The 15,764-nt window shown below is 40.2% G+C and overlaps 1 protein-coding gene across 1 annotated transcript; it reads left to right on the top strand.

Annotated features, from left to right (window-relative positions):
- Nucleotides 1-3,262: 3,262 nt before the first annotated feature.
- On the top strand, nt 3,263-6,061 carry LOC116261386 (pentatricopeptide repeat-containing protein At5g48910-like). The gene has a single exon (XM_031640125.2). It carries the CDS (start codon nt 3,722-3,724, stop codon nt 5,273-5,275), a length of 1,554 nt encoding a protein of 517 aa, XP_031495985.1. The 5' UTR covers nt 3,263-3,721; the 3' UTR covers nt 5,276-6,061.
- Nucleotides 6,062-15,764: the final 9,703 nt, after the last annotated feature.

The following is a 15,764-nucleotide window of genomic DNA, read 5'->3' as shown; positions in this document are numbered from 1 at the left end:
TAGAGCAGTTGTGCGATGGCGGCGACCGACGGGAGGACAGGAGGAGGCAGCCAAGGGGCGACGGCCGATGAGGAAGACTGGAGGAGGCAGTCTCGAGCTCGCGGCAATGAAATTTCTTAATGAAACGAAAAGAGGAAAAGAAAACCTAACCCATAACCCTAAGTTCCTAATTCTCTAAGTTTATTTTTTTTAAAGAAAAAAAAAACTCATGTCGGGCTTATCGGGCTGCCACCGATCACAGTGGCAGGCCCGGGCCGGGCCAAGCCCGATAAATTTGGCCCAAAAACCTTTTTGTCAAGGCCCGGACCCGTGGCGGGCCGGGTACCGGGTACCCGGCGGCGGCCCGGCCCGGTGCCCAGGCTTAGTTGAGGGACCATTTAAGGCGTGTGAGACGACGTGGAGAAGGTTGGTGCCTTCCCTTATACAACAGAAGTGCTGGATGCCAAGGACATGGGTTTTCTGTCATCGGTAGCAAGGGCTGGACTTGTTCCAGCCAGGTTTGCCTCACTACCCCCTGTAGAACGTGGGCCGGTTTTACTGCTTTAAGCCTTGCCAAACCGGTTTGTGGCCGACGGGGTTCCCTCCCAGCACCTTGGCTGAGGGCAGGAACCCGAGCTGTGATCCATCCTATTGGTGTGGGGGTTGGTTTGGATGGCTCCTAGGCATGAATGGCATGGTTTGTTGAGTGAGGCTTGTGGGTTGAAATTGTACGCTGCGTTTGTAATGCCTGTAACCATCCTGTTGTAGTAGGTTCAGACCTAGTGTAGCTTGGGGGAAAAGCCCTTACTGGTACCACTTCCCTTGAGGAATTTGCTGGGTCTGTTTCCAGTAAGGTAGAGCTCTTACTCAGTACTACCAAAGCATCCTTGAAGAGATCTTGGGAGGTCGGGGCGGCAATACAGGCAGTGACTTCGGTGGCTGATTGCTGCAGCGCCTTAGGGACCGTCCCCACCAGCAACTCAGGGTCGGGGGAGAGATTGGGGGGAGAGTATTCTTCGAGACGTTGTTCTGTGGTAAACGATGGAACACATTGGAACACCTCGGCATTTTATACACATTGTTCTCTATATTGCGTGTCTCAATCGTTCTCTATCTCACGTTTGCGTCGACTTCGCCTAGGGGCCGTTTGATGGCCTGGAAAAATACTGTTCACCCGAAAAAAAATTCAAAATTTCAAAATTTTTCCTGCGTAACAAACACGGAAAAAAATAGACCGTTGAGGTCGATTCCGGATATTTTTTTCCGAAAAAAAATTTCCAGCTGGAGAGGCGGAAATATTTTTCAGGAAATTTTTTACTGCCCGTTGGGCACTCTCGCTCTCCCGAGCACCTCTTCCTTCCGTCTCGTGCGAGAGCTTCTTCCTCGCTTCCTGGTTTCGTCCGACGGTGGCTTCCACCGCTTCTTCAGCAACCCAAAAACTAGGGAGACCTCCGCTTCTCCAACGAGGTCGGACCGTTAGGGCACGGTCTTCGTCCTCACGCATGAAGACTCTGTAGCTTCGCGTCTCCTCGCACAACGCATCCTCCTCGTCCTCATGCGTGAAGGCCCTGTAGCTTCGCGGCTGGTGGTAAGCTCCTCCTTTTGCAGCCAAATAGCTTCTTCCCATCTCAGGTACGTTTCAAACATCGTCGGGCTGGGTGGTGTCTCTTTCTGTCCCTGTTCCGACCTTGATGTCATCGGATAGGGGGTTTCTTCCACCCATTTATGTCCTCAGGAATGGGGTTCTTTTCCTATCAACGCCAAATAGCTGTTGATGTAAGCCGCAAAGGGGTTCTCTTCAGTCTCTTTGATGTCATTCAGAAGGGGGTTTTCTTCTGGCCAACGGCAAGCAGCGGTCGATGTCGTCAAGAAGGGGGTTTGTGAACCTCCATGAACGGACGGCGGAAATCAGGAATTTCACACTCCCTACCTCCGCTCCGAAAGCCGAAGGTGCCCATGATGCCCCAGAGACTTCTCCGTCGAGCGACTCGGATGATGATGTATCTATTGTTCGTTCCTTCCATCTCTTGCTTTGCCATTTATTGTCTCTGCTTTCCTTGAAGTTCCATGAGCAATATTGCTGATGTTCTTGTTATCTGTCTATTGTTGAATTGTCTATGTTAAATGCCATGTTTCTTATGTAATATTAGACTGTTTGGTTTGTCAATTGCATTGGGTGAAGCACGATCAAATCACTAATGCTGGTTCCTGATGGCGATCAGATCATGAGCTTCCACGAAGCGATCATCAAATGGCTCGCCTCTCCCTTGTGAGAATGGCAAAATACCAAGCATAGGCATCATGGGAAGTCCTGAGAGAAATTCACTTCTTGATGAGGCACAATATGATGGTAAATATCATGCTATTCACACGGTTTAGCTTTTTTATTCATGATTCAGAGTCCCTCTCATGTATTTACAGATGCAGTCCTTTCAAATTCTACTGGTGTGGAATCTAAAAATTCTGGTGAGAGGTCCCAAGTTGTAAATTATACTATATCCTGGCCAATTGTTACCATTGTGCAACTGTTCATACATGTGCACAGTTAAATTACTATTTATTAATCCAAAGAGGTCAATAACAATCTTTTGCATTCTATTTTTCAATTACCTGAGAGAACACTTGAAGCTTGCGGCAATGATTTGGATTCAGCAATCAGGAGCTTGAATAAACTCTGTTTACGAGAGTGCAGTGCAGCTTCTGCTGGAACTTAGGCTGATGCGAAGGCAGGAGCAGTTGAGCGGGAGATGGATTCACAGCAGCCTGAACCAGTGAGCTACATCTGTGGAGGTAAACTCCGGCAAAATCCTCTTGAACTGAGAATTTTCTATATACTTGTTATTGGTATTTTTTTCATTCCATTTTGCCATACCATCAAACTCAGAAATATAGAATTGGAAATATATTTCTAAGTTATCACACACACACCAAAATTGGAATTGGAAATACTTTTCTCATTTCATTTTTCAATTTTCTATATTTCCAGAAATATATTTCCAGGCCATCAACGGCCCCCTAAAGAAAACACGTCCATTCTATTCCATTCCATGGTGTTCTAATGCATTGAAACGACCTCTTAGTGTTTTTAGGCGTCGAGGACTCTTTAGCACATTTTGTAGTTGAATAATTTTTTTCATCAACCAGCGTCACGTGGTGGTTTGTGACTAATGAGCAAAAGTTGAGGGCCATTTTCCCAAGCGTTAAAAGTTAGTGCCATTTTGCCAAGCGTTAAAAGTTGAGGATGAATTTGTTATATGCTCAAAACATGGGTTGCCTGTTTGTAGTTTTTTCTTTGTTTTACCTTTGATTCGATGAGTTCTGAATTCCGCCCCTTTGTTCCTGTGCTTTCATCTGTTTGAGCACGATTCTTTGGCAGATTTTTCTGTCAGGATCTACTGGATGGAAGGCTTGGATCAAGCCTTGCCTCCAGATCCGAGTCCATGCTCGTCGGTTGGCTGCGCAAATATCCGAGAAGGGTCCTTGTTGAGGATTTGTTTTGGGGTGTGTTTTCCGGCATCCCACAGTGGGGTGGAACCGTGGAAGGTTCTGATTTTGAGAATTTTCTTTTAGTTTTGTCTTGTGTTCACTCAGAATCACCTTCTTCCGATAGGGTTTAATCATCGGTTCCCCGCGCTTCCTGCTGTCGGTGAAGCTTCGTCTTCGCTGATGTCTTCCGCTGCTATTAGTGAGCGCCTCACCCACTGCCTCGGAAGCTGCTGGCGTCGATTCCAGTGCAGAGTCTATGAATTTAGAGGAGCGTCTCGTTGCCCTTCTCGGTGCATGCCCATCGATGAGGGTCGTCCTTCAAATCCATGCCCAAGTCATCACAAACGGCCTCTCCAAGCAGCCCAACTTCTTAACCAGCCGATTCATAGCCTTTTGCTCGTCGTCTCCTCTCGGCGACGTCAGATACGCGCGTGCTGTCTTCGACCGAGTCGTGCGCCCTAGCGTCTTCATGTGGAACTCGATGATCAGGGGTTGCTCGATCACGGGAAATCTGGCTGCCAACGATGGCTTTTCACTATACAAGAGGATGCATTCCGAGAATGAGGCGAAACCCAACAGCTTTACATTCAACTTTGTGCTAAAGTCGTGCGCGGCGGCTGTAGCGGTTGAGGAAGGGAAGGAGGTGCATGCCCATGTCGCGAAGAGCGGCTGTTTTTGGAGTCCTCACATCAGGACGACGATGGTGAGCATGTACGTGAAGTGCGGAGAAGTCTCAGATGCGCAGCAAGCGTTTGACGAAATGACCGAGAGGAGTCTGGTGGCTTGGAGCGCTCTGGTGAGTGGGTATGCCAGCGCTGGGATGACTACAAAGGCGCTTGACCTGTTTCGTGACATGCAATTGGCCGGGGTGACGCCGGACGAAGTGACGCTGGTCGGCGTGATTTCTGCGTGTGCACAGGCGGGGGCCTTGAAAATGGGAAGGTGGGTTCATGCCTACGTGGAGAAGCGCACGGTACAGTTGGACGTGGTGCTGGGGACTGCCCTCGTCGATATGTATTCTAAGTGTGGGTGCATCGAGACAGCTCGCCAGCTGTTTGTTGAAATGCCTCGGAGGGATACCATGTTGTGGACTTGCATGATAATGGGGTTGGCTGCTCATGGCCTTGCATGCGATGCGTTGGAAGTCTTTTCTCAGATGAAGTTGGAGAATGTGAGACAAGACGCCGTTACGTTCATCGCCGTGCTCTCAGCGTGTGCCCATGGAGGGCTTGTGGCCGAGGGCAAGTCCTGTTTTGACTTGATGATTAAGAATGGAATTTCACCGCAGGTGGAGCATTATGCATGCATGGTCGATCTTCTTTGCCGTGCTGGGCAAGTAGATGAGGCCTATGAATTTGTAAGAGACATGCCGCTGAAGCCTAATGCGGTTATGTGGAGGACATTGTTGGTCGCCTGCAGGAATAGTGGTAACGTTACTATGGGGGAGGCAATTGGTAAATGTCTTTTAGAGGCGGAACCATTCAGTGGAGAAAATTATGTCTTGTTTTCCAATCTTTATGCTGCTTGTTCGAGATGGGAGGAGGTTGGTATCGTGCGGAAAATGATGAAACAAAGAAGGGTCAAGGCAAACCCCGGATGCAGTTCAGTCGAGATTGACGGTGTGGTTCTTGAATTTCTCAAGTGGGATGAGTCGTATCCACGGGCGAAGGAGCTATATTCTGTATTGCACCATCTCATGTTAGCCGTCAGGAATGGGGGGTATGATGAGTTTAGGACATCCGCGGTTCTGCGTGATATTGGAGACGAGGGGGATTTTCTCTCAGAGCGGACAGCCAAACGTTGCTTCTGATATTTGGATTAATGGAGACAGTCGCTCGCAGTTATTGAGATTGCGAAGAACCTGTTGGCTACTGTCGTGGAGTTTTAAGATCATTGGCGAGGTTTGTGATCTAGAAAAAAACTATCGTTGGATTTTGAATTGGGTTCCATCACTTTGCTTGGTGGGATGTACTCATGTAACGGATGCTGGTGAAGTGCTCCTTCTCCCCTGGCTGGAAATAGATGACACTGTTGCGTCTAAGCCCCGCCCGACGCCGGAGATAGAAATTACGGGCTGAAGAGGCATTAAGAAAATTGGAAACCCTTGGGGCACCAAATGAGCAAATAGTTGAGAGCGTTTTGCAGCACCCTGTGGGTAAATGCCCCACATATGCCTACATGTGGCTCGGCCACTGGTCTAGCCTGCCTCTCTCCAACAAATGGAAGCTCCCTTCAACAAATGAAACTCTTGGATGCGCATTCCTTTTTGCCTTCGTCTGCGCATAGCCTATCTCTTTCTCTCCAACAAAGGTGTATGCTTTTCATCGTAGTCTCTGTATAGTTGCGAGCATTTTGCAGCACCCTGTGGGTAACTGCCGCACATCTGCCTACATGTGGCTCGGCCACTGGTATAGCCTGCCTCTCTCCAACAAATGGAAGTTCCGTCCAACAAATGAAACTCTTTGATGCGCATTCCTTTTTGCCGTCATCTGCGCATAGCCGAGCGCTTTCTCTCCAACAAAGTTGTATGTTTTTCATTCTAGTCTCTGTATTCTTCAATTGAAGAATGAATTATAAATATAAAGGCAAACGAGAAGTCTGTGTCTGGGTACTTGGATAGTGTGAAATCCTTGAATGACTTGTTAAAGGCTATTGGCGTTCAGATAACTGACGATGACGTAGTCCAATATACATTGAACGATCTGCCATCTACATATGAGAGCTTTGTCATTGCAGTAGCCACAATGAAATGAAATAGGTGTCATTGTTTATTGAACTATATGACATGTTGATAAAACAAGAAAAATGTCTTCAAATTATTTCATCGAAGAGTCGGAAACCAAATGCATGTACTGTTTTCTGTGGCCAACGATGAGGATGAGGTCGTGGTGTTTTTCATATAGAGGATTCGGTGGGTCCAATTGTGGTGGTCGTATAGCAGTGGAGGTCGAGGAAGTGGCACCAATCAAAACCTTGGAGATGAAAGACAATCAGTGACTGGAGGACATACTGCCCGACGGCTTTTGCAGCCATGGCTATTCAGTTGATGTTAGACAATAGTTGATGCAACATTGTAAAGGTTGTGCTGTAATGCGTATTAGTCAGGCTGACCTAATTTATTACATATTCTGTCCTAATTTATTTCTGTAATTCATAAAAAATAAAAAAATATGCAAAACAAAATATTGCAGAAAAAATCAAGAAAAATGTTTTCTATATAAAACAACTTGTCACAATGCAACAAACAAAATAAACATTCATAATTTGTCTTCCATACACATAATACGACACGAAGCATGTAAGTTTAAAGACTTGAAGTCTTTTACAGTAAAAAGTTTTATTGTTTTACAACATATCATCAAAGACTTAAAACATATAATCTATCTATTCATCTTTTTTATTTTTATCCTCATTTTTCTGTGCTTTCATCCCCTTCAAGTGGAATGATCTCACCAGCATATGCGGGCTGTCTTTTTTCATGACTCTCGTCATCATCAAGAAGGATGACTGGTCCTTCAAGCCAAGAATCTAACACATTTGTATACTCTAGGCTAATGGGATCAAATTGGGTATGATGCTTGCTAATTGCCTAAATTTTAAAAGCAACAGAGGAAAAGTTAACAAATTGTTAAAAGTATACATTGCAAAAGAAGTGTATTTACTATTTACTTTTGTTCTAACTTCATGTTGTATCGAACAAAGACAAAGTCATTCAACCTTTTGTGTTCCAACCTATTTCTTTCTTTGCTATAGATGTACGGAACAACCTATTTCTTTCTTTGCTATAGATGTACGGAATGATCTCACCAGCATATGCAGGCTGTCTTTTGTGCAACGACAAGTGAACAACATCTTGTTCTTCATGATATGTAAGTATTACATCAACACAGTCTAACAAACCATGCTAGACTTCTCTATCCAATTTAAATATAGGAAGAAACTTAATGGTAAGATTTAGTTAGTAAGCAACTGATGAAGTTGTCATGAACACCTCTTATCTATAATCCTCCATATAGGCATATATAAGCTCTTATTTCCATTGAGGTTGTCTCAAATGGTCTCATTTTCTCACTTCATAGCTTCATACAAATATTCTCTAGAAGACTTAGCTTCAATGTCAATCAGTACCAAAACTTTCTCCTGAGGTACGCAAATCTTCAATAGATTGATGCATGATTCTCAAAATTCAAAGCTGAATATAATATCCACAACTACCCTGGCATTTTTTTTATAGGCATGTGGATATATAGCTTCATCATTACTAAGCCCATTTGCCTAAGATGATTCCTTGCATGACTACATTTTGTATAGTCAAAACATTTGTGACAAACTCTGTATGTGAAGGTCAAACCAATTCAGCCCCTTTTGTGACCTTTTCATCAAATTCAAAACATAGGAATGACTATAAATGAACTTTGTGATTTGTTGTTTTCTTGCTATAGTTGTTTTCATATTTTATCTTTCACCAAGATCATGAAGCATCAGATTTACACAATAAGTAGCACATGGGCTCAATAGAATAACAAACACCTTACAATTTGTAGCATTATTGGTAATAAACTAGAGGATATTTTCAAACCCAACTTTACATACAACTTCGTCAAATTTTCCATATATAGCATCCACAATGTTAGGCCCATTTGATAAATCAATAGATTTTTAAAACATAGTACACATGGGCCCAGCCTACGAGAAATGTTACCAACATTTTGTTCTTTATATCTTTTTATCTATTTGCCATCATGTTGAGACGTGTCCTATTAGCGATCGCTTAAATGATCACAATATGCCTTCACATCTCTAGCTGCATTATCAAGAATTTTACCTCCCAACTTGTGATAAAATGGCATTTTATACCCACTTATAATAACAGAACATTTTATATTCACAACCTACAGAAGTGATTTAATCTACGATATGTTGAAAATAAAAGAATTAGTTGCATTAAAGAAAATGCATGCATCATAAAACCATCTTCCCACTAAATTATCTACCCACTCAATAATTTTATTTGAAATTTTAGCTGTACATATCTCAGATTGAGTACTTACAGTACCACAAGCATGGAAAAAATTCTTGATCAAGGAACTCAACCTTCCACTAGGTACTCTGCCACCACTACTACGGTCAAGGGACCTCCCATGACTACATCCCGTTGCAACTACACCTATTCTCTTTCTACTTGAAGAAGTGTCTTTTCCTTTACATTATGTGGTTCTCAAACTAACATTAGCATCCTCTTCTTCTTCTTCTTTTTTTCCAACTCATAGTTTTAGTTTACACTTTCAATCTCCTCATCATTCTCAAACTAACATTAGCATCCTCTTCTTCTTTTTCCAACTCATAGTTTTCGTTTCCACTTTCAATCTCCTCATCAACCCCGTAGGGCTCTACATATACTATCTCAACATCATGAAATTCTTTTTTCAGTCCTATTTTCTGCTAGTTAATCATTTCTAAGTACTAATATCTACATATGGTGGCAATGGTTCTCTTTGAAACAGTTGCACTATGACACATTATTGCTTGTTCCAACTAAATGATGCTTAAAATGAGATATTCCTCATGATATGATTTATTTACAAAAATTGTATGTAATCCTCAACCAGTCAGTCAGATCTCCCCTACTGTCCATTGCCATGTAAGATTGGTTACTCGTATCTTCAATAAATAAGTAAAAAATGACAAACCTACGGTAAATTTTTAAAAGGCAATAGAAGTGAAAACTTGAAAATAAAAGATGATATACCTTTTGTAGAAGATAAAACACAAAAACCTCTTTCCAAAGTGAATGAGTTTCCCACAAACAAGAAATGATTATTAAAAAGCATCATCTAGAGAAGGACATGTTTATTACTTTCTTATTGTTGATGATTTTAGTTGCTTTTGTTTGTTTTTCTCCCAAAAAAGAAAATTGAGACCCTCTTCTATTTCAAAATTTTTAAAAATGGGTTCAAAAACAATAGAAGAGACCATCAAAGTATTCCATAACAACAAACTTTTGTGTGAAAATGGAACACAACAATGGATTTCTTGTTTATGCACACATCAACAAAACATAATCATTGAAAGGCAACATTGACATCTATCTTAAAGTGGTCTCTGCGTGATGCCTTTGTGAGTGTCAGTTTTTGGGTTGATGCATTTAAGCTTGCAGCCTACATCATTAATCAACTTCCAAATGCCAATGCAAATCATGTCTCTCCTTTGAAGTTTCTTTTAAAAGAAACCTTTCCATGGAATTCATTAGAGATTTTGGAAGCATATGCAATCCTTATTTGGTTCCCTATAATAAAAACAAACTTGAATGGAAGTCCCAAGTGTGTGTCTATCTTGGAGTAGAAGCAAATTATAAAGGTGTTTTATGTTATCATTGCATGACTAATACATTTCCAAGCGTATTCATTACATGGAAGGGACCTTCCTTTATGCTTAATGTCACATCCCTATTATTAGCGAGCAAGTTGGACAATGGCTGAAAAAAGCGCATACTAATGACTTTCTATGTTGCCACTCAACTCTAGAAAGTTAGAGGGAGAAATATGGTAATGGTGATGGTCTTTTTTATTGCCCATGATCACCATCAAGCACAACAATGAAAATCAATGTGGAGGCCTTGTTTATACTCAACATGATATTGGTGACCTGACTTTGAATCAGATGATAAGTAAGATCAATAATGGTGGTGAATATGACTTGTGAGCAAGTAACCTCACCTCTAATGCTTTGTTTGCTGAGCTGTCTTTGGGAGGCCATGACCCTATACCTGTTGTTAGTCACATCCCATGATCACTAGATTGCAGGATGGTGCTAGGCAACCAAAAGTTTTTCTCTTGTTACCTTAGTATTTGAATATTGCTAGTTTGCTTAGTGACTAATGATGGAACCCCCCCGCTATCTCAACCAAAATGTCACTATGCCATGAAAGAAAATTTTGGTGCTTTGGCACAAAGCCCTTGTGGTTGCTAGGAGCTTTAGTTAACATGAGGGAGCAGATTATTTTGAGACCTTATTAAATTGTCACTATCGAAATGGTTTTACCTATTGCCGTTAGAAAAGGTTGGGCAATTTATCAACTAAATGTTAATAACATGTTCTTGCATGAAAATTTTCATGAAGAAGATTTTATGCAACAACCATTAGGCTTTGAAGATAAGATAAAATTATATTTGTAAGCTTAAAAGAGCATTATACAATTTAAGATGAGCTCGAAGGGCTTGGTTTGAGTGGTTCAAATAGTATCATGAGGAGCAACACTTTATAGAATCCAAGGGAGGCACATTATTATTTTATAAAGTAAAAACTCAAAATCAAAATTTTCATGCTTGTATATGCTGATGATATCGTGGTGACAGGTAGCTCAACAAAGGTTATCCACTATCTTGTTAAAGGCTTTGGGACAAGAAGCAATTAAAGATCTTGGACAACTAAGCTGCTTACTTGTTTTTTAGATCAACTTAGATTTTAAAACATGCACAAGTTCAAATTAGGGTGTTTGTTTTAGACAACATTTAGACTTTGGAATTAGTACATCTAGTCTAGTCGTTGGTCTAATTACCCATGGTAAAGGTGCCACAAATTACAAGTAACCAAGTTTCATTTGTATGGTTTGCATGTAATGAAAAAATTTACAACTTCTCCACCCACACAAGCAATAGGTAGTCTTCTCCCCTCCCTTTTTTTTTTCTGTTGTTGAACAGAGTGTACTCGGCTATCTCCCATCGGAGGGTTGGAGGCAGTCTGCTATGCCTATGTCCAAACCTCCTTCCTGTGCCATTTCACTATATTTCTCCCATTCTGTTGTGTTACAAAATTCAATAGACATCGGCTTAGAAGCAAACAAGAAGACCGACCATACCAGCACATAGAGTGCAGATGCGTCAGCAAAAAGGAAGAAAAAAATAGATTTGTCCTTTTTCTTCAAGCACACAACTGGCCAAGGGAAGTTTCCACTCCTAATCTTATTTTGTTCAGTCTAGATGTTGACTTTTTTCTATGTTTGTCCTTTGATGAGTGTCATCATCATATGATTTTCTCTTCCTCTTCTATTGAACGTCCTCAAAGTTCTTGTCCCTTTTTTATTGTTTTTGTAAGCATAATGGCCTTCTATCATGTGGAGGGACTGCAACAATTGCTCTAATCTCATATCATGATTTAAGCAGACCTTGCTATTGGATGGTAGAGGGGTTCCTTATGGTTTTCCTCACTTTATTTGTGTACTTTGTTTTATGGGCTATAAATGTAAGCAGTTCTATGATGAAAACTTTTGGCTCACAAAAAAAACTGATGGAGTCTATGCTCAGTTCAAAGACACTAAATATCACATAGTTGTGAAAAAATATGTGCACAACTTTCGGTATAGACATGCATGCTCAGACAAACTGTAGGAGATATCTATTTAATCTAACTTTGAGTAGACGAAAGAAAATACTGTTATTTTAACATCATTGTGTATAAAAAGGTTTATATACTATTGATCAATGAACAAGAAACCCTAATAGATGAGTATCATCATTGATTTCTTATCCATGTGACACTATAATAGGGTATGCATGCACATAGTATGACAGTTACCAAAAAAGCTGTGTCTAATAAACTTGCATGCAGTATGCAGCATTTATCCAAAATGGCAAGCATACATTCAAGCATCCAAAACCATCATATATGAGTATTCTAGCTGGCATTAGACATTCAAGTAAGCCCATCTTCCTTTCTTGTTTGCTTTGATCTCAAGCATGCAAATAGTATATCGATATTTAGAACTTCTATTCTAGCCTGGTATCAATAGGGTTTGGAATTAAGTCTGTAGTTTGCGGTGAGATAGAACCTACTAGCTCCCATACCATTGTTGGGTTTTCAGCACCCGATGATGCATGTGAGCCCTTCAACCTCCTTAGCAGGATAGTGGAGTCTCTAAGTTTGTTGTGCACCAAATGGCAGATGAACTCCAACGGCGTAGCAAAGAGAAATAATAACAAGAGAGAAAATATGGTGGGTGTTTTAGGGTTTGCTTCTATGAGGCCAATAATAGGGTAAGTGGATGATTAACCCTCAAATAAAAGGCGTTGAGCGATTTAAAGCCTACTTCATAGGATTCCCTATAAGCCCAACTTGCAGTTATGGCTAGTGAGAGAAATAAAGAAACATATTTATAAATCAAATATCTTTTGAGGAAAATTATTTATTTTGAAGTATAGTTCACAAAGGCTTATATTATAACTGCAAGTGGCCCCAGTCACAGTTACAAGTGGAAAAGTATAGGGCTCATGGTCACTATCCAAAAATGGCACCCCCCTTGTTGCTTTCAATTTCGGTTTTGACCATTACCATTGGTCAGAGCATATTTGTTTGGGAAATATCCTCTATAGTTTTGCTGTATTTGATCTATGGTTTTAAATTTAATTTATTGCTTTGTTATTTATTCTGGATGAGAGTTTTAGGCATCATCTTAGGCTACAGTCCATGGTTACAGAATATTGACTAGTGCTCCATTGAGCACTGCCTGTCCTCTCTATTTGGTCGGATTTGACGATGTTGGCCACCGGATTTTTGTGATTTGTAATTTATTACACGTCATGGTTATTTTTCTTTTGGTGATATGTCTTAAAATTTGAATCTAGTAATGCATTTTAGATGCCCTCTAGGAAATATGTTCAAATGCTTTTAAACAACAAATTAATGTTTCATGTACATATAGCATATGCCATTATTAGACTAGATCATAAATTTAAGTTTCATTTGTCAAGTGTGAGGTTTTGATATATTCAACATCTAGTTTAGGTAGAATGTTACTTTTAACTAGTAAGGTTGAGTTTTCTACATAAATGTGAGTTTTAGCTTGGTTCTTCAACTCAAGAAGCAACTCTCAATGATATCTCAATCAAGGTCCCAAATTCTAAGGTTAGATTTTCATTGAACATTATTTTCAAAAACTATGCTATGTTTGCTTTATTCTTGGATTGGGATCAGGATTACACTTACATGCTTAATAGTATAAGGGTAAAGTTTAGTCATTGGCTTGATTATCCCTAGTAAAGGCCCCAGAAATGGTCAAGCTTCGTACAAACAGGTCTGATATAATCTCCCTGGAGATTCTGCACAAGTCAAACAAATGCAAATTAAATGTTAAATGGTCGACACATGGAGCAAACCAAATTTGCATCTGAACAGTAGGTCATTTCATGTGTGTTCTTACATACTGCCTTGTGGCTTCTGAAAACTTAGTGTGCGATGATTAAATCTGGGAGTATGTAATTGAATTATGTAAGTTGATTCAACCATAGCTTAAATTTAATTTTGTGATTGTATTGTGCATCCGCTCTCGTCTTGATATAATTTGCTTAAATTATGCAAAACCAGAATTCAACACCATTTGGCGATTGAGAATTGGAAGGACAACTGACTTGATTTTTAAATGAAAATTCCATTTGTCGACAGCCTATTGACCAATCCTTGTAAAGTTTGAATCTTATTTAATATACTTTTTTATTACTGTTTGGCCCGCTGGTTTCCATAAAATGATGAAACCAAACTTTTAACTGTCGTTTGTATTAAAATGCTCATATGTTTTTAAATATAACAGATTTTTGGGTTCTATAATTGGGTTGGATTCTTTCAAGTGTTAGCTTTTGATTGATGTCTTCCACTTGAACTCTTGACACTTCTAACCCTCTATCTTAAGCACAATAAAGAAGTCTATCCTGAATTGCATAATAAGGGTGTTTTCATCATTTTCATTAGGTGCTTCATATTTCTGTCAGGTAGACCAGAGAGTTACTGCTCCGACGTGAGAGTCCTATGTTCAGTATATTTGTGTCAATTATAGATGTGTGTCTCTCTGGTAATGTTTCTTGTTATGCAGTTTAAGTGATTTTATGGTTTCACATGTTCTTAATTAGGGAGGCATGTTTGAGTAAGTATAGAGTCTATTTCTTTAATTTGAAGTACTAATGTTCGTTTTGCCTTGTCCTCCAGTTCTATTGTGGTTCAGTGCTCTGATTTTGCAAGTTGAAGCCTTGCCTGGGATTTGAGCTTGAAGAATAGTTAACAATACCTTAGGAATTCGGGTCTTTTTTTTTTCTTTTGTAGCTTTTAAGTGTTTGGACTTGTGTATTGAGAGGTAGCATTGATTTCATTCCGTACTCTACAAACATTCAATCTTGTTGATTAATAGTCATATTCTTGGTATTTTGGGAGTTCATTCAAATCTTGTACTCATTCCCTGTGGGTTCGATCATTGCCCAGGTATGCTGACAGTCAAGGAAATTGTTTGTTGGCGTGTGCTCTAATTAGATTTCCATCAATAAATCTATTATGAAAAGGTATTCATAGAAATGCACATCAACAGTTTCTTAAAATAGGGCAAAAAGAAAATGAAAGGGTGTGTTGACTTAACTTTATATAGTCAATAGTTGGTGTAGAAGCCATTAATGCCCAAATCCAAGAGAGGCTTTTCCAAAAGAATCCGATTGTTGCATGATCCAAACTCATTAGCTGGCTCCAATTTCAAGTATCCTCGGTCACTTCAAGGAAAAATGGCATTTTGGCTATTCAACTCAAAATCAAAGAAGGAACATAATGGAGCATGCTGGTTCTCAAGCGTTTACAGAGCTGATAAAAATGGCTGGGGTGAAATCTTATTTTCCAGAAAATTCATCCTTCAAGTACAATAGTTTTGGAGATTCTAAAACAGATATGGAAATCAAAGTCTGGAGGGCAGAGATTGGAGAAATATAATGCCTCAATGTTTTATAATGGTATGAGACATTGTAGTTATGCCTAGGAGCTGTAGTTTACCTTGATTATAATTAATGCAAGTTGCCAGCAATCTCAGCAGGCAGGTGCTGTCAAGATTGTCTGTCAAGATACTGTAAAATTCTTAAATATTTTGTAATCAATGCGCTAATGTAGTTTCCACGAAAAGAAAGAAGTTAAGTTCATTCTTTTGTTCTTTTAAATACTTTAATTCTATAGTGAACTGACATCACATGCTTCAATTCTAGTTTAATTTTAGCATTATTTATGCCTCCTCAATGCCGAAGCCCTATCAGACCCACCTTTTGCAATTAATGCATACAAGCCAGAAACGTTACCGGATACCCATAGATAAGCCTCATGTCTAATGTGCACAATGCTAACTACGAGTGGTGAGTCGATCCACGGATTATCGTCAGCCCCAACCCAATATGTCGACGCACAGCTGAATTTCAAGCTTTGAGAACTGTGAAAATACAGAAAATAGTAACATCAAGAAACAAACCAACGGTAACCAGCATACAAGCAAAACAAAAACACCTTCA

This window comes from Nymphaea colorata, chromosome 9 (assembly GCF_008831285.2).
Source record: "Nymphaea colorata isolate Beijing-Zhang1983 chromosome 9, ASM883128v2, whole genome shotgun sequence".
NCBI lineage: Eukaryota > Viridiplantae > Streptophyta > Magnoliopsida > Nymphaeales > Nymphaeaceae > Nymphaea > Nymphaea colorata.
Note: the sequence above shows the minus strand (reverse complement) of the source record. Positions and strands in the feature narration are given on the sequence as shown.